Source organism: Artemia sp. Qi Xiang Cuo, chromosome 8, assembly GCF_049724085.1.
Source record: "Artemia sp. Qi Xiang Cuo chromosome 8, ASM4972408v1, whole genome shotgun sequence".
Taxonomy (NCBI): Eukaryota; Metazoa; Arthropoda; class Branchiopoda; order Anostraca; family Artemiidae; genus Artemia; species Artemia sp. Qi Xiang Cuo.
Window position 1 is genome coordinate 34,481,552 of NC_142801.1, and position 22,280 is coordinate 34,503,831.

The 22,280-nt window shown below is 36.1% G+C and overlaps 1 protein-coding gene across 1 annotated transcript in view; it reads left to right on the forward strand.

Moving 5' to 3' along the window:
- LOC148949350 (uncharacterized) overlaps positions 1–22,280 on the forward strand; it is a 177,224-nt gene that overhangs the window by 82,006 nt on the left and 72,938 nt on the right. The window contains exons 3-4 of the mRNA XM_089092679.1: positions 13,968–14,106; positions 17,282–17,408. Coding sequence (XP_088948805.1) covers positions 13,968–14,106; positions 17,282–17,408 — 266 coding nt within the window. The remainder of the gene's footprint in view (positions 1–13,967; positions 14,107–17,281; positions 17,409–22,280) is intronic.

Consider the following 22,280-nt stretch of genomic DNA (forward strand, 5'->3'; position numbering starts at 1 on the left):
TCAGAACATCTAACATTTTAAAACTTGAGTTTTTTGGGGTTTAGGGGGGAAAGGTACCTAAGTTAGGTTAGTTTACGTATTTAATATATGCTATGCTTTACCCCCATCCCCTGATGTGCAAATATATAGCCGAAATTTGTTTCTAAACTTTTATGTACTTATTACTTTTATATAAATTAAAAAAAAAATTTTACATAACGAAAATCCGTCAGAACCACTAACCATCAGAACGTCGACAGTGAGATGCTATCATTTCAAACAACCGTCACAAGCACTAAACGTATTTCGTCGACAAGGAAAATCCGTCAGAACATCGACCCGTCAGGACATTGACAGTCACAATCGCTACCTGTCAGAACGTTGACTGTCATAACATCGACACGTCAGTTCATCGACAATCACAATCGCTACACGTCAGAACGTCGACAGTCATAACATCGACACGTCAGTTCATCGACAGTCACAATCGCTACCCGTATCTAAATCTTTTTTTAGATGTTATGACGTGTCTATGTTATGACTGTCGACGTTCTGACGGTTAGTGGTTCTGATGGATTTTCGTTATGAAAAAATTCTTAGATGTTATGACGTCGCGATGTTATGACTGTCGACGTTCTGAGGGTTAGTGGTTCTGACGGGTTTTCGTTATAAAAAAAATGTATAAGTTTATATAATAGTAATACGTATATAATAGTTTAGAAACAAATTTCGGCTATATATTTGCGCATCAGGGGGGTGGGGGTAAGGCATAGCAATTATTAAATACGTAACCTAACCTAGTTACCTTTTCCCCCCTAAACCCCAAACAACAAAAGTTTTAAAATTTTAGATGCTATGACGTGTCGATGTTATGACTGTCGATGTTCTGACGGGTAGCGATTGTGACTGTCGATGTCCTGTCGTGTCGATGTTATGACTGTCGTTGGTCTAATGGATTTTTTGTCGATGTTATGACGGATTTTGTCGATTTTCTGACGGTAGTGGTCCTGACGTATCGATGTTCTGGTGCATTCCCCCGACAGTCATAGCATCGAAACGTCATAACATCTAAAAAAATTTTTTAGATGTTATGAAGTGTCGATGTTATAACTGTCGATGTTATGACTGTCGACGTTCCGACGAGTAGCGATTGTGGCTGTCGATTAACTGACGTCTTGATATCATGACTGTCGACGTTCTGACGGGTAGTGACTGTGACTGTCGATGTTCTGACGGATTTTTCTTGTCGACGAAATGACGTTTAGTGCTTGTGCCGGTTAGATGAAATGGTAACACCCGTTCTTTACCCATCACTTAAAAAAATAGACCTGAATACTTTTTTACTTTTACTTTTTTAAAGTAAATGTACATCAGTATGCCCTTTCCATTCTTGAGGCATTGTGAAACATACTTTTATCTCATTATCATTACCCTTGCGACAGAGCATTTGTTCCTGAAGTATTGGGTAAATGAGTCAAACTTTAGCGTAAAGAAAAGGGGTTGAAGATGCTACACCTTTTATTTATAGGATCATTTTATTTGTTTTTACTCTTAATGTTGCTCTTTGTTTTCTTTTGAAAAAATCTTTTTAAAAGTTTCGGTTTTTTTTTGTTTAATTTCTACTTGTTTTTGATCGTTCAGCAGAGGTTGTTCTTAACGGGTTCAATTCCCTCGAACATCAAATAAAGGCAAGCGTACCCCAGAGTGGTATATTGGGATTTACTCTTTTCATTCTTTACATAAATGACATAAGAGATAACCTTGCGAGCCCTTTACATCACTTTGCCGATGACACCACAATACATTTAGTTATCACAAAACACGATGACCCAATCAAAGCTTTTCTGCCACTACAGACAGATCTTTTGGAAATTGAAAAGTTGTGTGTTCCCTGGGATGTCAGATTTAATTCATCGAAAACAAAAGAGCTGCTGATCTCCCGATCAGAAATACAACAGATACACCCCAGCTTCAACTTCTTGACCGAAATTATACAAAGTCGACGAACCTCGTCTCTTTGGAATCTACTTTTCCACAGATCTTTCCTGGAACACCCACCTTGATCAGGTGAGAACATCAAGCGCAAGAAAGCTAGGGATAACCCTTCGCTGCAAAAATTTTCTAGCGCTAAGCTCGATCATCCCACTTTTCAAGTCTTACATCGCACCCGTTACCGAATATCGATGCCCTCTGTATGCTGGTGCTCCGGAATGATGCTGACATCACTTCAGAAGATTCAAAATAGAGTTAATAGGGCAGGTCTTTCCAGTCTGTTAATGAGAGGTTTTCTTTGGCCAGAGACCAAGCGCAAAGAAATTTCGCCTGGGAAAAAAAACTGCAAAAAAATAAATAAATAAAAAACACAGCAAACTTTTCAGCACATTTCTGACAAAACTCTCTTTGTATGGTGGCTACGTTCCCCTGATTCTAAGGAACTGGCTTCTCCATGTAAGAGGGGGCCATGTATTGCTCTGAGCTCGAAGACAGTATTAATAAAAATTGGTCCAAAAGGAAGAATCAAGATTGAAGGAATTGAGTGGCCTTGGTGACGTTATTAATTTAAAAAACTTTTTCCACAAGACAAGTTTTTCAAAGAAAAGTAAAGAGCTCCTTTGAGCCAAGAATGAACAAAAATCAAGTCAAATAATCTTCAAAACGTAAAACTACCACAAATCACTATTAAAATCTAAATGAAACTCAAAACGAACAGAAATTACAATAGATAGCCAAGTCAAACTCAAAACAAGCAAAAATTAACATGAATAGGGCTGATAACCCCCATGCCTTCTCAAGACCAGAAGACAATTTGCTGAAACATTTGCTGACAATTCGCTTTACTGAAAACTACAAAAAAAAAAAAAAACAATGACCGTGGATTGTCAGTTTAATTGACATGTACTGACATTTGTTCCTTAAGGTTTTGATAATTTTTTATTTGTGAAAGTAAGAAAGGTAAAACATTTCAAAAGTATTTTCTTTTCAGTAAAGCGCAAATTGTGTTCTGGTCTTGATAAGGCATGGGAGTTATCAGCCCTACTCATGTTAGTTTTTGCTCGTTTTGAGTTTTCAGGGGTGAGGGTTATCCACCCTTCGGTCACTCTGAACCTTACAAAGGGCACTAGAACTTCTGATTACCAATCCAAAGAGTCCCCTCCGAAGTCAACACGATCACCCCTTCTATTTGTACTTTATATGCCCACAGGACATATGGGTTGTGGGGTGGGGGATGGTTGTCATCCTCAAAGATATAATTTCCGGACCTCTCCATTATGTTGAACATAGGCTATCTCGAAATTTTGATTGGATGTGTTTGGGTAAATGGTGGGCGTGGGAGGGGGTTCAGTTGCCCTCCAATCACTTTCGACTATTAATAAGGGCACTGGCCCTTTCAATTTCCAATCGAATGAGCGGTTTTCAAGTTTCTACGACAACAAATGAACATCTCAAGATTTCTATCAGATGCATTTTGGGAAAACCCGAGGTTTGTCGGGGGGGGGGGAATATCCACCCTCCTATCACTCTGAATCTTAAAAAAGGCACTAGAACTTTTGATTACCAATTCAATGAGCCCCCTCCCAAGTTTAAACGATCACCCTTTCTATATGTCTACTTCTCTGTACAGTGAGACTTCTTCTCTTTAGGGCCTTATGGTAGCGTTGGCCTATTATCTGGGTTCTACCGGTGGAGGATGTCTAGAACCTCTAACCATCACATAGATTATGTTTAGAGTCTAAAACATTTATTTATACACATAATACAATGATTGTACATATGGCGAGGACAGATACAGAATTCGAACTGACTCAAATAATCTAAATTGGTAACTTATATTCAGCAAAATCTGCATATACACATCCGGGCATTTGACAGAACTGTAAACTTCTGATAAAGAGAATTTCTAAGAAGTGGGGTTGTTGATTGTTGATAATTTATAATGTTTGTATTTTAGATAGTGGGGTTATTCTGGGTTCAAGTGACATTGGGAAGGATTATACATATGAATTTCTGACATATACTTAGAATTTTAATTATTGGTTTTAACCAAGAAAAACCTATTTCCAAAGTTTACACCCCCGCTTTTGAAGATTCTTGTGTTAAGGCTTTTAATTCCTGAATACTCAAATCAAATGCACAGTAAGATTTTTATCAGCCGCCCCAGGCCCAATGTTATCACAGCAGTGGAGACTTACCTGTATCCTGAAGGCCAACTGTGATATTCTTCTGGAGACGCTTGTTGAGCCGAAGGATTTAATAGATTGGATTTAAAAAAGAAACTGAGTTTCTTTTTTAAACTTTAAATTCAATATAAAAAAATTTCTCTGGCGGAGAATCGAACTCGGATCTTCCGCCTGACAGTCAGGAATAGCGACCACTGTACCACAGAGACATTACATTATTTTTATTCTGTGCGATGTATTTTTGACGCAAGCAAATCCCCACAAAACTTGATATTTGGTTTTTGGAAAACAGGGAAGGAGTGATCGGATTGAGCTGAAGGCCCCAGGAAAGCTTATCCTCTAGATTTCAGCCCGATCAGACAACGTTAACTGTGGTGGGAAAAATTAACATGGGCTCTTATAGGAAAACGAGGTTTTTCGTAAATGTAAATTCGGGGGATAATTTTTTCGGTCTGAAAATATCAAAAGGCCCTAACAGGTCGAATTCCGCTTCGAATGATTCCTCATTCACCCGGATCCGGTGCCAACTGTGGCCTGTAGGCGTGGCTGATAAAAAAAAAGAGAAATGAACATTAAGTGGCTATATTTGGTTTTTGGAAAACATGGAAGGAGTGATCTGATTAAGCTGAAATTTCGAGGATAAGCTCCCGGGCCCGAGTAAAGCTTAACCTCTAAATTTCAGCCCAATCAGACAACGTTAAAGGGGGGCTTTGGTTGGAGGGTTGAAACTTCCGGCCCACTTTTACCCATGAAGATAAAGTCGGAGGGGGGTGAAATTTTGCACGTTTCTTAGTTTGAGCTTGGGCTACAAAATGCGATCACCGCTGTCTCTCTGCGACCGCTAGGACCGGAAATCGCTTAACATTGTGGTGGGTCGCCTCTTTATAGAGGCACAAGTGTGCCTCCTTGATGTGCCTCCTTGATTCGAAAACTCTAAGCATATTCTTCAGTTTTTCTCCCCTTATGTAAAACGCATGTTGTGTAACAATATTTTTTGGGTTGCTACAGTCAGCCTAATGGAGTTTTTCAATTCCAATTATGGCGAAAACATTAATCTAGATTACTGTCATAATGTAAAAATATAACCTTGTGACTGGGCTCAATTAAGTTATTGGTGTTGCCTTCAAGGCGTTACATGAGGACATTTTTGCAAGACCTTAGATTTTGTTGTCGTTTTACTATCGACTTAATAAAGACCTATCAATATAACAAAGAAATTAAGAACTACCAATTTGATAGATGATATCATGGACTGGATATTTTTAATATTATTACAATCATCCATTTAATCTGGTCACCTCATTAAACAAAAGTTTAACAATTTTTTTTGTAATTTTGTAAAAAGCAGCATTACTGTTTTCTAATATGAAACTGTAAAGAAGATTGTTAAAAGTGTTTAATACTTTATAAAACTAAATCGTTTTGTAAAACTAACTAAACCCGGAATAAGTTCTTACCGTTAAGATTTTGTTTCTGGTTTTACAATGAAGAAAAGATAAATGTTTTTTTTAACATTCTTCTGGAGTTGGAACATTTTACAGACTTAGTGTTGCGTGGCGCCTTTAGTGGGGTATGCTTGCGATCTGACAGTATTCAGTGAATTTAGTGCCAGAAGAAAGTGCCCTGTGAACAATAAGGTCCTGTTAAATTATTTGGTTATTGTGTATCGCCATATCCGTAAACCGAAGGTTCTGTGAGCAAGCCATTGTCGCTAGAAATTATCCAAGAGCATCACAAAAGTATGTGAACAAGTAATTACCTTGAGATATATTTTTATCCTTGTTATAGACGGGATACAAAAATTTGGCCTAGACACCCTAGACGGTCAATCACTTTGATCATAAAGCTTCCGTAATACTACTATTTTTATTACTAACAACTCACCGCAGCACCAAGTCACCTAAGGCCAACAAAGCTACGCACGCTCCTCCTCCATCCCAATCTATTCAAAGCCTTCTTTTTTACACCCTCCCAGGAAGTTCCCATTTCGTTTAAATCTTTCTTTATGACGTCCTCCCACCCCAGACGAGGACGACCTGCTTTCCGTTTAGTCCTAGACGGTTGGCTGAGAAGGACAATCTTCGGCAATCTGTCATCCTTCATTCGAACAACGTTCCCCAGCCACCTCAACCTTTCTTTCATTATAGCCCTAGAAAGCGGTATTGAAAGCCTACTGTTTGAAATATGGTCAGTCAGCCGGGTACCCGGAACAATCCGTAAGCAATTTCTCTGGAAAACATCTAGCAAATCTTCATCTGCTTTTCAGAGCGCCCATGCTTCAGAACCATATTTGACCACTGTCATCACTGTAGCTTCCAATATTCTAAGCTTGGTTTGCAGACTTATCTTCCTGTTCTTCCAAACTTTTTTGACTGAGAAAAAACACCCTGAGCCTTGTCTATTCTACTTTTAATATCTTCTCTGCTCTCACTGTCTTTACTAATAATGCTACCAAGGTAAGTGAAGCTGCCCATCTGATCAATCTTTTCATTACCCAACGTCACCTTTTCATCTTCACTTATTCCCAGCCTTAGTGACTTAATCTTCTTAACATTAATTTTCAAACGTATTCTAGCACTCTGGACTCGCAAAACCTCAAAAAGTTCATTCAGCTTGCTCACACTTTCCTTTAGGATGCTTAAATCATCAGCATAATCGTAAGTCCAGGAGACTTTTTCCTCCCCATTTAATTCCGTGGTCTCCCATTGCCTTTCCTGTGCACCTGAAAAAAAAGTCCATCGAAATAATCCATATAAAGGGCGATAGAATACAACCCTGCTTAACTCCTGATTTAATACAAAACCAGATGCTAACCTCATTTCCTACCTTTACCGCAGCAGTGCTATTCTCGTACATATCACCAATCACTTTAATGTATTTGTCTGGTATACCATACAAGGATAAAACCTTTTCTAAAGCTCTTCTATCAACAGAATTAAACGCTTGCTCATAATCTATAAAACTGAGGACCAAAGGTGTTTAACAACTCAGGCACTTCTCAATTATTAACCTAAGAGTGAAAATTTGGTAACACATCCTCTACCTTTTCTAAAACCGCACGGTTCTTCTCTTAAAAATTTGTCTTCAGCATCTTTCAGTCTAAAAAGTATCATATTACAAAGTAATTTGCTACCTACAGAGACCAGACTAGTGCCCCAATAATTACAAACTCACTCTTATCACTTTCTTATAAAGTAGCTTAATTAAGGTTTTCCTAAAATCGTTAGGTGCTTCCCACTTTTCAAAATTCATATTCATAATCTTCAGTAACTTATTTCTAACCACTGAACCACCATATTTAAGAAACTCATTAACCACACTATCAGCACCTTGAGCCTTATTATTTTTTATCATTTTAGTACTATCGCTAATTATTCCTTGCAAAACAAATCTTCCATCACATCCAAGGTATCACAAACTTTTTCATTTTCCTGTATATCTTTTCCTGCAACTCTATCTCGGTTTGGCAAATTCTCAAAATGTTCTGTCCATCTCTCTTTAACTCTTTCCTTATCACTAATTGTGGCTCCATTACCATCTTTAACTGGGATAAGTCCTTATTGACTACTCCCTCTCAATTTGTTAACATGCCATTACAGTATTTTACTATCATGCCGTCTAGCTGTATCTTCCAGATCCTCGATAGTTTTATCCATAGCCTCAACTTCATACCTCCTTATTTCATATTTTAATGTTTTCTCCATTTTCTTTACATTCCTTTTGTTTTAACATGATCTATCACTCAGATAATTCTTGTACTAGTCCCTTCTCCTTTCTACTAAACATGAGGTTTTTCACTAATATTCTTAGCTGCAGTCCTAGCTTTCTTCCTCAAAACACCTTCAGCAGCTTCACAAATTATTTTTTCTAAAATTATTCCAACCATCTTCCACATTGTCAAATTTTAAGCTCTGAAGTTTAGTATTCAACTGTTCCGGGAAAGTCTCTCTCAAATTCTCATCATGGAGTCTACCAACATCATAACTTCCCGGGAGGTAATTACCCTTCCGAAGTTTCAGCTTTAAATTAACCTTAGACACTACTAGATGGTGGTCTTTACTTTTAACATCAGTAACAGCACTCATATATACTCTAGTATCTGGTATTGATCCTGCCAGTCTTCAGTTTACTATATCATAATCATTAAGTTTTTCTGTCTTACCATCACGTGAATACCATGTTAATTTATGTTATTTTATGACCAAACACCGTATTGGTTATAACTAGATTGCTATACCTACAAAATTGCAAAAGTCTGTATCCATTACTGTTTTCTTTTCCTACATCAAATGTACCTAGGCTAGGATACCATCTATCATTATTTCTACCTACCTGGGCGTTAAAATCTGCTGGTAAAAACATCATATTTGTACCTCGGACCCTGTATATTTGCTCCCGTGACGGTGAGTAAAATTCATCTGAGTCACTAGTATCTCCGTCAGTTGTTTCTACAGGGGCTTATACTACTATAACTGGTACCCTGATCTTTTTTAGTCGTAAAATGAGCAATTAGTATCCTACTATTAATACCTTCCCAGTCTAAACAAAACTTAGCAGCTTCCTTATTCATTATGAGCCCTACTCCCTGTCTTTGTACCCCATCCTTCCTGCCTGAGTAAACAAATTCTATATCACCTAATTTCATTCTTCCTACCCCTGAGATATACACCGAAGTGCTTAAGCCGGCTTAGAACCGGGCTGCAAGCAGTCCCTGGGACCTCTAGTATGAATGAAGGCTTTATGCAATCCTGGGCCAATCTTGGTCACAACATAGTTTTCAGCACTTGACGATGCTCTTCTATCAACAAGAGTCGAAATTCTGCAAAGACAATCTCAAGCCTATAACCTCCGAACTCATTATATATTCATGCCTACAAATATTATGCTACTACGGGGAAATTACGCAAATCATAGGCAGCGCGTTAGCGCTGCCTAAGAAAAGAACGATGTTGGCACAATATTTTTTTTTCTCCATACCAGGGCACTTCGTATCGAAGGAGTTGTCGTAGAAACTTCAAAAAGGGCTCATTCAATTGGAAATTGGAGTGGCTAGTGCTCTTTTTAATAGTCGAAAGTGATTGGAGGGCAACTAGCCCCCCCACGCCCACCATTCCCCCAAACACATCCAATCAAAATTTTGAGATAGCCATTTTGTTCAGCGTAGTTGATTTCCAGATAGAAAATATGTTTTTGAGGAGGACACTCCCCCACAACCTTCAGGGTACGGGTTTAAAGTTATGCCCTGGGGGCATATAAGGTTTTTAAAGAAGGTGTTGTTGTAGAAACTTCAAAAAAGGCTCATTCGATTGGAAGTTCAAAGGGCTAGTACCCTTTTTAATAGTCGAAAGTGATTGGAGGGCAACTATCCTCCCCACGCCCATTATTCCCCCAAACACATCCAATCAACATTTTGAGATTTTGTTCAGCGTAATTGATTTCCAGATAGAAAATATGTTTTTGAGGAGGATACTCCCCACAACCCTCGGGGCAAGGGTTTTAAGTTATGCCCTGAGTGCATATAAGAACGATGTTGGCATAATGTATCATTTATTATTTTTTTCCTCTAGAGCCGGGCACTTCTTGTCGAAGTAGTGGTCGTAGAAACTTCAAAAAGGGCTCATTCAATTGGAAATTGGAGTGGCTTGTGCCCTTTTTATGGTCGAAAGTGATTGGAAGGCAACTAACACCCCTTCCACGCCAACCATTCCCCCAAACACATCCAATCAAAATTTTGGGATAGCCATTTTGTTCAGCGTAGTTGATTTCCAGATGTAAATAATTTTTTGGAGGAGGACACTCCCCCACAGCCTTCAGGGCAAGGGTTGTAAGTTATTCCCTAGGGCATATGAGGTATTTATAGAAGGCGTTGTCGTAGAAACTTCAAAAAAGGCTCATTCGATTGGAAATTCAAAGGGCTAGTGCCCTTTTTAATAGTCAAAAGTGATTTGAGGGTAACTAACCCCCTTTCACGCCAACCATTTCCCCAAACAAATCCAATCAAAATTTTTAGATAGCCATTTTATTCAACGCAGTTGAAAGTTTCGGAAATTAGGTCTTTAAGGATGACAATCCATCCCTCATCCATCCCCTAAGTAAAGAACGATGTGAGCACAATGTCCCATGTCCAATGTCCATCCCCCATCCATCCACTTCGTATCGAAGGAGTTGTCGTGGAAATTTCGAAATGGGCTCATTCGATTGAAAATAGAAAGGGCTGATGCCCTTTTTAATAGTCGAAAGTGATTGGGGGGCAACTAATCCCCCTTCCACTCCCATCCTCCCACGCCCACCCTCCCATTTTCCCATTATGTTTAAAATAATGGGCAAAAATGCACTGTGATAATGCTTATTGCCAAAAAGACGTCTCAACAGTGTCGCAAGAACGACTTAGGGTATTATATTCAAACCTTCGGGCCTGCTTCTGTTCTTAACATTTAGTCAAATAAAAATAGCACATGTTAATCCAAGAAATCAAACAAATTAAACAGATTTTTGTTCGAATGGTATATAGTTTTCCATTTCAGGTCAACTAGAAGATGTATGAAACTAAATTAAACAGTACTATTTGTGTCCAGATTTTTAAAAGGGTGTATTTTGTTAAAAATTTCTGAAATTTTTTCTCCAGCACACAAATAGCAGGCCAAGCTATAAAGTCTTAAAAAACGAAAAGATTTAAAGTATTATTTCCTTTTTCCCTAAAAGACTGTCAATATAAAACGAACAGAAATTAATTACAAAAACTTTTTCCAGAAAATAAGTTTTTCAGAGAAAAGTAAAGAACTCCATTAAACGAAAAAAGGGCAAAAATAAAGTCAAATAACATACCAAACGTAACACTACCACAAACCAACATCGATAAATAAGTGAAACCCAAAACGAACGGAAATTACACTAATTAACCAAGTCAGACTCAAAACGAGCAGAAATTAACATAAGTTGGGCGCAAAACCCCTATGCCTTCCCAAGGTCACAACAAAATTTACACTTTATTGAAAAAATACAAATGAATGTGCATTCTCAGTTTAATATACATATACTGATATTTAGTAATCAAAATGTTAATATTATTTGATTTATTAAAGTTATAAAAGTGAAAACATTTATATTTTTTCAGTAAAGTTTTTTCTTTGAAAAACTTATTTTCTCGAAAAAGTTTTTTTTTAATAAATATTATGCAACTACGTCACTCAATTGATTAAAGCATGACTGACCGCCTAGGAACCGATTGAGACATTCAAACTTTCTATCAATCACCGTGAACGCTTGACTCAAGCGTCAAACAGGTTCCTAGATGGTCAATCATGCTTTAATCAATTGATTGACGGAAGCTTTTGATCAAAATGATTGACTGTCTAGAGTGTCCTTAAGTTTTTAATTGGCTCGAACCAAGATTTGTGTTTTCAAGCGTTCAGGCTTTTTCTTAAGGGCTTTTGTGTTTTGTTTTTCTTTATATTCATTCCGTGAAGTTGACCATTTTTTATATTTGTATTCCAACTTATTTTCTCCCTTATGTTTTCTCTATCCTTTTTGTTAAATCTTTTTGGAAAACTGATAACAAATCTTATCATTATTATGTCCTAACCAGGGGCGTTAATTCACGAAAATGCAAGGGAGGGAATCAAAATGGGTCTGAATACAAAAAAAGTGTTTTATTTTTTATGAAAATGCCAAAAAGTTTAGTTTTCAATGTCAATGAGGCAACGAAAAATCTATGGGGTGAACTGTCCCCCCTAATTGACGTCCCTGGTCCTTCTTTATTGCAGTTTGCAGTTATACCTTAAATTTTTCCGCCGTTCATAATTTCTTTCTATCCCACAGAAAAGAAAAAAAAATATTCAATTTGCTCATTTTCTACAAAGTTGTATCTTTTTTCACAAAACGGTGTGGTTTGGAATCCCCAGTTACCGTAAATTGCAGTTACTAGTACTTAATAGTTACACATTTTGTCATTGTTATCGTCTTAAGGGGTTGTCTAGACTGCCAGAATAATAAAAAAGAATATGTTCTTTTAAAATATTCTTTCCTAGAGGACTGGTGAAAAATCGTTACAATATAAAAAGGATGTTTCTGATTACTAGAAAAATTGTTCGTTTTTCGGTTGACTTCTCGTTTCTGAAGTAATATATTAATTTATCAAACCAAACATTGTATCCAATAAACAAAAGATTATGCACTTGTATGACATGTACATCTTATTTATGTTGTATTGTTGTGTCTTGAATCTTTTGATCATATCCATATTCGGCTTACGACAACCAAAATTTCAGAGCTTCTCAGAAAGCGAGTCATCTCAAGTTAGCAATAAAAGAATGATTCATCCTTTTTTTTGTGCAGCAGTTGGCCTATAAGTATTGAAATTAGCCTTTGTGCCTACGTGTCTCGTTTCTGTACTAATGGATGAGTATTACCTTCTCTTTTCTTCTTTTTTTGCAATAAATAGGTTACAAACATACACGAAGTGATCAAACTATAGTGTATGGTCTTTACAAAAAAAAAAAAAAAAAAAAAAAAAAAAAAAAAAAAAAAAAACAAACCATCCTTGTATACCATCCTTGCTGAATTAGCTTTCAAGAAGGAATTAATAATCATATGTTCTAACTGTTTACTAAACCTTAAAAAGCTAATTTGCGAGACTAAAATTGAAGTACTTGATGAGACGATTAAAGATCTAGGGGGTTTTGAGAAATTCCCTGTATAATGGCGATGACTATGATGATGTCCAGGGTTCGTACCCCCCCCCCCTAATAGAAGTAACAAACAAACCCTAAAACGGTTTTTCCACATTCGGATGAATATGGCACTAGCAGGAAAAATGCTGTACTTTTCACTCCCTGCCGTTCAAGGAAAAATATTTTCAAAGCCAACGGAGACTAACTTCAATAATATGCTTTTCAAATTTCGACCTTGTTTGGTATGATTTCTAGACCACTCGAGGTCATAAGGAGACAGATTAAGAAAACAATTTTCACTTCGTATTATAGAAAATAATCCTGTATAACATATTTCCAGGGGGGAAACCTTTAGCAGGCTTTAGCCTCACTTCTTTCCTTGTTTTTTCAGTTTTTCTGAGAAATTCATGAATTTTTTAGAACCTATATATTAACAGAGTAGGCTATATACCCCCCCCTAATGTGAAATATATACCGAGAATTGCATTCTGAATTTAAATATAACCTTCATTTGCACCACAAATGAACTTTACCCCCACCCCATGATGTGCAAATATATACCCTGATTTGGATATATTTAGGGGTGGGGGTAAATTTAATTTGTGATGCAAATGAAGTTTATATTTAGAGTCAGAATGAAATTCTGGGTATATAGCCTATTTGCACATTAGGGGGGGGTATATACTCTGTTAATATATAGGTTTAAAAAATTCATGAATTTTTTAGAAAAACTGGAAAAAAAAGGAAAGAAGTGAGGATAAAGGTTCTCCCGGAAAATATGTTACCTAGGATTATTCTCTATATTATGAAGCAAAAATTGTTTTCTTAATCTGTCTTCTTATGACCTGGAGAGTTTCCGAATTTATACCCTTTGTTTTGATTTTGTTGTTCATACATGAACAACAAAAAGAAAACAAAGGGTATAAATGCGGAAACACTCAAAAAAAAAAAAAAAAAAGAAAACCATGGTTTTCATTTCTTTTTTCCAAGATTTTTGCATTAAGCAAATTAAAAAAAAAAAAAATCCGCTGCCTTTCACGTAAAATTTTGGAGTTCCATAACTGTAACTAATTTTTTTCTGCTTTTTAGCATGAAACAAATGTTTACTATACTGTTGTTTTTTTTTTTTTTTTTTTTATAGCGCTTGTGGTGGAGACCTCCAAAGTATTTTAGATGCAGATATTATTCCATTTGAACATGATGCTGCTCGATTCATTAGACAACTTGTTGAAGCTCTAGTGTTTTTGCATGATAGGAATATAGTGCATTTAGATATTAAGGTAAGGATATAAAGTTTAAAATAGAAGATAACTGCCGGCTTTTTGTAATCCCAACGTAAGTGTTGGGATTCTAGTCAAGTGATCCATAAATCTGGACCTTTTTTGTATGGACTATAGGATTGTATTTCAAGTTTTAGGGTGGAGATTCCTTGCCTAACGTGAACCACAAAGGATGAATGACGAAAGATATAAATATCTCAAGGCAATTAAAGTAGCATGCTAAATACGAAATAAAACATAACCAAACCAACTGCTTAAAGTTGTCTCATAGTCTGCGTTGTCCTCCAATGAATGACTTATTATTTTATTCCAATTTCACTAATTTCATTTAGTTTTTGCCAGGACTTCATGCACCCCCTTGTGTATAGTGTTGATCCATTTCTTATGTTTCTATTCATTCTTATTCTACCTTTTCAAAAGTAATTTTTGTAACTAATACTGCCAGTAGAGTGACTTTTACATAATAATTATTCCTTGAATGGGCGGCACCTCCCTATTAAAGGGTTGAGCATTGTATTGAATATCATAGCTTACCTGCAGAAAGTAGGATTAATAGTAGGGGACAATCCCTGATTAAGGTTAGATGGAACAAGTCCCACGATTTTGGAAAATTAGAAAGCTATCATCTTTCAGTTCAAGCTTGGTATATAAAACCCCTCACCTCCCCGATAATTTATTTGTGGGTGCATTTTTCTTTTTGGAAGTGGTCGTATCGAAACTTTGGTCAGTGAACTAGCTCTTGGGTACTGTGCTAAAATCCAGGACACGTGCGAGAAGTGATAATGCTAACATCAGATAAAAATCTGTCAGTCTGCAATGATAAGTGAAGTGATTGAATGAACATGGATACTAAAATTAAAGCATCCATGGATGCTAAAATGAAGCGCGGGACACATGCGAGAAGTGAAATTTGGTTAATGCTAATGAAATAAAAGAAAACAGGATGATAATATAATAGTTTATGAATACATTTGGGCTATATATTTGCAAATTCGGGGGGGGGGGGGGTAAAGCATAGCGTATATTAAATACGGAACATGCTGATACGGACATGTTTTACCCCACCCGCCAACGTGCAAATATATAGCCCAAATTTGTTCATGAACTATTATATTTTTATCGTATTTTGTTATATTTCATTAGCATTAACCAAAATTCACTTCTTGCATGTGTCCTGGATTTTAGCACAGTACCAGCTCCTGCACAGGCTATGCTATTTTCAATAATTCAGCTTATTTTTATCATCGCGTCGAGACTTTCATCAAGAATTCAGATGGGAAGGATGTCCGCAAAGCTGCAAAATAGCCCTATCCAATATGACTCTTGCAGAGACCAACTAAAGGCGCATTCATAACGAGATTCTATTAATACTATAATTCAGCTAATACTAATTTTTCAATCAGCCAGTCTAAACCCGCTCAAAATCATGATTTGTCTTTCTAATATGATTTGTCTTCGACGTCATGATAGGAACCAGCTTTTTCAAAATTTGAACAAAAAACACAGAAATGTCAAAATGTTGATTAGTATTAACATATCAAGTGACACCGCTTTGTTGAATTTTCTAAATTTTGACATAAATTAAATCTCCTTGTGATGGCTTTGGAATTGAGTTGATTTGGCGGTGCATTATCTTCGGACTTTTCGTTCTGTTTGCAGTTTTAACGATACAATTTAGCAAAACACCAGGGCCTTCCCAGATTTTCAGGGTCGCCAAAGTTGCTATAACTCATAATTAATTGCGATTCATCTTTGAACATCATATCTTGCAACCATTTGCAAATGAGCCATTTTATTACTTTTCCTGTTGTTATGTCCAAAAGACTATACCCTCACAAAAACAAGAACCCCGGCATGTTTAAATTCATCGGCAAACTTTGTGTGATCATCCTTGAAACCAAAGTCGGAGAATAGAATGCAATCAAATACTCAAAAAATTAATAATCTTGTTCCATTAACAACAAAAGAAATCCTTTTTTGTCCTGCATAATGTTTATTCACTTGCTTGAACATAGTTTTCTCGTCTCAGAATTTAGCTAACCCGTCATTTAAGAATGAATAAAAATTCATCTGGCATTTTAATACTTTATAAAATAAATTAAAATTACTTAATCAATACATTCACAGTAGTGTATTTTTAGTAATACATTTTCTGTCTTTAAGCAGGAAGTCCGTGAGAAAAATAGTGAGGGAGGGGGGGGGGAGGATTTACCACTTAACCTCCCTTCATTATGGGAAATTTATTTGGGCTAAGCCTGCAATAAGTGTATTTACAGTGGGTGACATTTCGAGTGAACAAAATTATTCGATTCAAATGATTACCTGCGCAAAAGGGAAAACTGGGAGCATCTCCTAAGAGATTCCGAAAAACTTTCTTCGAAACTTTTCCGAAGAAAGCCCCTTGACAAGGGTAAAAATTATGAATCATTTTTGTTATCTGTTTATTGTTTAGAATTTTATAGCCTTTAGCAATTCCCGTGGTTTCCACAATATTTAGCAGAAAATCATTTCTCTAGCTCTAACAGTTTGGTTGTTTATTCTGAACACACAAATTTAAAAGTTATTTTATATAATTCTGTGTGTTTTTGTGTGTCTGTGTGTGTACTAACAACAGAGTCAGATTCTTCGGCTCTTTAGTTAGCAAAAATCTGGCGTAACCAGCTTTTCGTCTTCTCCCTCCACTCGCTCGAGGCATTGACCCTCCTCAACTTCATCTTGGCGTCCCGCTTGATCCCACTAACCTACCTGATCGAACTGAAGACCAAGGTCTGGAGCTGTGTCCGAAAAAAGTAATGACTGTTTGTTCGAGAGCCATAGGTCAAAGTCAAACACGTGCAAAGTGAGGGCCATTTACAAGGTTCAAAGGCCCAAGCTGCCAAATGAGGTTAATGAAGGTAGGTTACAATACTGACAAAAAACTGCTGAGTGTGCTTTTTACCAGCCAAAGTGCATGGAAAGTGTGACTTAGTCGCTTGTAACATATATATTAATGTATGTATTTCCATATTTGCAATGAGTATACAGCTCAACCACTCAAGCGACAAATGTAAAAAATGCTGTATCATCTTGCTACTTCAGTGTTGTCAGTACGTTGTCAATACAGTGTTGTTAATTTTTATCTTCGGTATCAGAACCTTACTTGGCATTCAAAAATAAATTCGTGAATATTTTTTAGCCTCAAAATTTAGTCCTTACGGGCCCTTTTCCTGACTGTGATATCAAACTCTGTGATTTGGAAATCTCTCGAGTTCTCACCGAAGAAGAGCAAATTCGTGAGATTCTTGGAACCCCTGACTATGTTGGTAAGTTTTGCAACTTATTTTATATTGAAGCACAGCTTGTCGTTGTAAGCAGCGAGAAAAAAAAAGAAAAAGATCTTACTTTCATAAAAACAATCTTTAAGATTATGTTATTTTTATTCTTTAGAGAAAATTGACTTGTGTCACATAGCTTTGTCTCGTTTAGTTGTGTTGCAGAAACACTACTTAACTGCTTTCGTAGCTTTAGGATTTGTTCTAGCAGTCTGTAGCTAGGTAACACTCGGAGGTTAAAATGCAAACTGTTTTTTGGTAAGGGGATAAGACAATCTGCTTCTGTAAGTTCATGGGGAGGTCAGAAGATTTATTTTGGTTTAATTTTATTTTTGATTGCTTTTCTGAAGCTTTGCATTGTTGTAAAAATTGGTGCCAAGTAATAGAATAAAACAGGTCTGGCTGGGAGCTGACTCGATAGCTGGTAGAGGGATGTCTTCCTAGAATCTCGTCATCAGCATATTTTCCAGAATGGAATGCCACAATAATGCTTAAGTACCGGTATTTCATTCTAATTATCATGATTCTTACCAAAAGGGGCTATTGAATATCAATCAAACTTGTAAGAGCTAATATCTTTTGTAATTTTTCTTTCTACTGAAAACATGGAGAAATATGTAAGTTCATGGGAAGTCAGTCGTTCTTAAAAATTGTCTTGTGTCTTGTAATAAATTTGCGCTTCACTGAAAACACATAGGCTACAACACATAAAATCGGTATTCAGACTTAAAAGTCGTTCTTTTAAATTCCATTAGGATATTTCTTAATGCTAAATAGTCTAGCAAAAATACTAACAATAGTATTCTATTCACATAATTTGAGGATACAGTTTGTTCTCAGACAATCTTGGTATGATTGGTTGCCATGTTACTTCTTATTTTCTTTTTTTAAAGATCGAAGAAACAAAAATTAACACAACTTTCCGGAATATATATCTATCTTTTACATTATATTAATCCCTTACAAAACATAATCTCTCACAATAGCCTAAGTGTAGAAAAACTATTTTTTTTTATGTAATTAAACCGAATTAGACGTAGGTATACAGACGAAATACTTCTTCGTAGCCATATATACTATTGTTTTTTTAGCACACAAAATGTAATTTCTATTTAAATTCTGCGATTGAATACATGCATTATTTAAAAGAATTGAAATCCACACTTTTAATGTAATTTGAAACATAAAAGCAAATTAATAATTAGTAACGTCGAAAAAACCACCGCACTCAAAAGTGTGATGACCATTTTCAGCATGACAGTTGGCATAGAACTGAGAAAAACAATGTTATTGCGTCATTCATTTACTGTTGTTGTTTTTTAATAGCGACAGGCGTCTTGTATTGTCACCGAGCAAGTCTAAATCCGGTTATCTTCTTCATTATGAATTTTAAAAAAACAAAGTTTCCCGAGGGAAGTAAAGAGCAAAGTTGAAACTTAAAACGGACCAAAATTATTGCTTCACAGCCTATTTAATACGTATCAATAAAACTATTACAAATAAACCAACTAATTATGTTTAGCTATGCTTTTACAATTATACAAAACTAGCGCTGTACTAAAAACACAAAAGTCAAGTATTAAAAAACATGATTATTTATTTAACAGTCAAAAGTAATTATGTAGCCTGACAGCACAAAACGAATCTATAAAGATTTTTATAATCTTACACCAGGCATGACATCAGTAACTTTCAGTACACAATGAAATTTATCTTAAATACACAAGCGTAAAAATACATACTTCTTAATAGCCTCGAAGTAATTGAACAGCATACAGAAATATTGAATTGATTTATCAAGCATCATTTTGGTCTTGCCAGCTACAATACCAATAGTGGGTAATATAAAGTCTTAAATTGTAATAAATATGCTTTAGTTTACTTGAACTGCAGATCATATAAGACACAGTATGGGCTCTGGAGATCTGATTATTTCTCCTTATACACCATTAAATTTCAAGCTATGGCACAAATTCTAAAACTAGTCTACACTCCTAACATTATCAAGATGGCTTTGGTTTAAACTTGTCAAAAGACTAATCATGACATGTCCTTTTCAGAACCAAAAGGAGAGCCACTCAGTGAACTGAGCAATTGTGCAGAAGTGATACCAAATTAAACGTAAAAAAAATAAAACACAATTCTAAAATAGGTTGTTACTTTATCTTAAAAGGGATTGATATTATTTTTATTCTGTAAAAAGTGTCCTTAATGGGTTTGATTTTATCGTAAAATAATTTTATATTATTTTGTATTTTCAATAAAGCGCTAGTTTTGTATAATCCTAAAAGCATACCTAAACATAATTAATTGGTTTATTCGTACTATTTTTATTTATATGTATTAAATAGGCTGTGAAGTAATAGTTTTTGTCCGTTTTAAGTTTGTCATAAGAAGGGATAAACCATGATCGAACAAAAAATTTAAGCTGGAATCGAACGCATGATAATCTATTTGAAGTCCAGCGTTGTATTGGCAGAACCACGCCTCTAATAATGTAATTTAATATATTGGTGTTAGTAGGACTTTAATTGCGTAGCTTATTAAGGGGGACTGGGGGAGGAATTTGCAGGTGTTCTTGCAAATCTCCAGTTAAGGGTTTTGGACCATAATATTACAATGGTACCGTTTTATGCTTCCAAGATTTTCCAGTAAGAAGTGGCATCGAAAACGTTGTTTTCAGTGCTATATCTCACTTACGAATGGTAGAATTGATAAAAAGCACGAAGATATGAGCAAAAGTTTTCAAATGAGCCATTAGACATCACTCTAAAAAGCTCTGGTAGCCCACTAGCCCTAGCTTTTCCACTTGAGACATTGCACCAAAAGTGCTGTTTCTAGTGCTGTTTGGAACTTGCAAATGGTGGAATTTATAGGAAGAACGTAAATATGAGCAATGTTTTTTATATGAACTATCAAAAATCTATCTAAGATGTTCTGGTAGCCCGCTAGCCGCATCTCTTGAGAAATTGCATAAAAAGTGCCTTTTTTCGTGCCATATGGCACTTGCACACGGCGAAATTTATACAAACCACGTATAATTTAGAAACAGCTTTTGAATGAGCTCTTAAGTATCTCTCAATGATGTTCTAGTAACGCGCTAGGCCTGGAAAAAAGAAGAAAAACGACCGTTTTAACATTTCTTAACTTTTAGTTACCATGTTCGCTCTTTACTGTGGTGCTCTTTACTATGTTGAAGTTAATGTTTCAAACATGACAAAGAGTTCATTGCAAAATCTCCTCAGAAACTAGGTAACATTAAAATCTGTGAAATCTAATAGATGGTAGAATTTTTAAAAACCTAGTAAATATAAGCAATAGCTTTTAATTGAGTCATTAAACATCTGTCTACGACGGTGCGGTAGCCTACTAATGTTTCAGTAGCGTACCGATCGATGAGCAGACGATTTATGAAACCTACTAAGGGGGCTGGGAGGGAGAGTACGGGAGGGGTTCTTGTGAACATCCAGTTAAGCGATCTGGAACATCTATTACAATGGTACCCGTTTTGTACTTCAGAGCTTTTCCATTTAAGAAGTAGCACCAAAAGTGTTGTTTTCAGTGCTATATCGCACTTACGAATGGTAAAATTGAAAAAAAAAGCACGTCTTATAAGTTCTGCTAGCCCAATACCAGCTTTTCCACTTGAGACACGACACCAAAAGTGCAGTTTTTAGTGCCATTTGGAACTCGCTGTTGGTGGAATTTATATGAAAGACGTAGATATGAGCAATACCTTTAATATGGGCTAGAAAAGATCTGTCTACGACGTTCTAGTGTCATGTTAGTGTCATGTGGCACTTGCAGATGGTGGAATTTATTAAAAGCACGTAGATATGAGAAATAGCTTTTGAATGGGCAATTAAGCATCTCTCTATGATGTTCTGATAGCCCACTAGGCCTGTTGAAAAAAAAAGAGACAAAAAAAAAAAAAACGTGAGGCAGATCAGTGTTATTTTCCTTGTTGTTCAGGTAGGGGGACTGTAATTTCCCTGCATAAGGTTTTCGACCGTGCTGATTCCAATGTTACACTTCTCATTTTGATCTGACGCCATTTTTGAGGGGTTTAAAGCTTTTTTCAAAATCACCATAAATTACTAATTTTAGCAGCTTAAGTAGGCGAGTTGATTCTAAGCTGGTATGTCTATAGGCGACAATTCTGCTTTGGGTAGGGTAAAATTAAGGACAAATTTCTAAATACTAGATGGCGTCACTGACACTGGCGTCAGTTCCCTCTCGTATAAATTTCCATTCTCTTTGGCATAAACACCCATCGGGTTGAACCATTATAGTTTTTTCCGTGCTTTCCCTTTATATGGGCATTTACAAGGAAACCTGTCACGAAAACCCCGTTTTTGACGGATTGACCGCTATAGAGTAATACAATGATAGCGAGGTTTTTATTGCGTATACGATATTTAAACTGTTGTTTTTTGGGGTTTAGGGGGGGGGGGGTGGTACCTAGGTTAGGTTTGGTTACGTATTTAATATATGCTATGCTTTACCCACCCACCCCCCTAATGTGCAAATATATAGCAAAAACTGGTTTATAAACTATCATATATTCATCCTATTTTATTTCATTAGCATTAACCAGACTTGACTTTTCAGAAATGCCCATATAATGGGAAAGTACCGTTTTTTTCTTCACATTTGACCACTATAACTGGAACCAGAAAACACTTTTCATGAAAAAAAAAATAATAAATAATAAAAAAAAGTGCTTGTCAAGTTTCCATGACAAAAAAAAAACAAAAAACTTTCTTTAAACAAATGCAGTTCCGACTATCAGTTTTGTTTTACTGTCACTACTTATTTGTTTTACTGTAACATTTATTTTCGTCACTACTTGAAATGGACCTT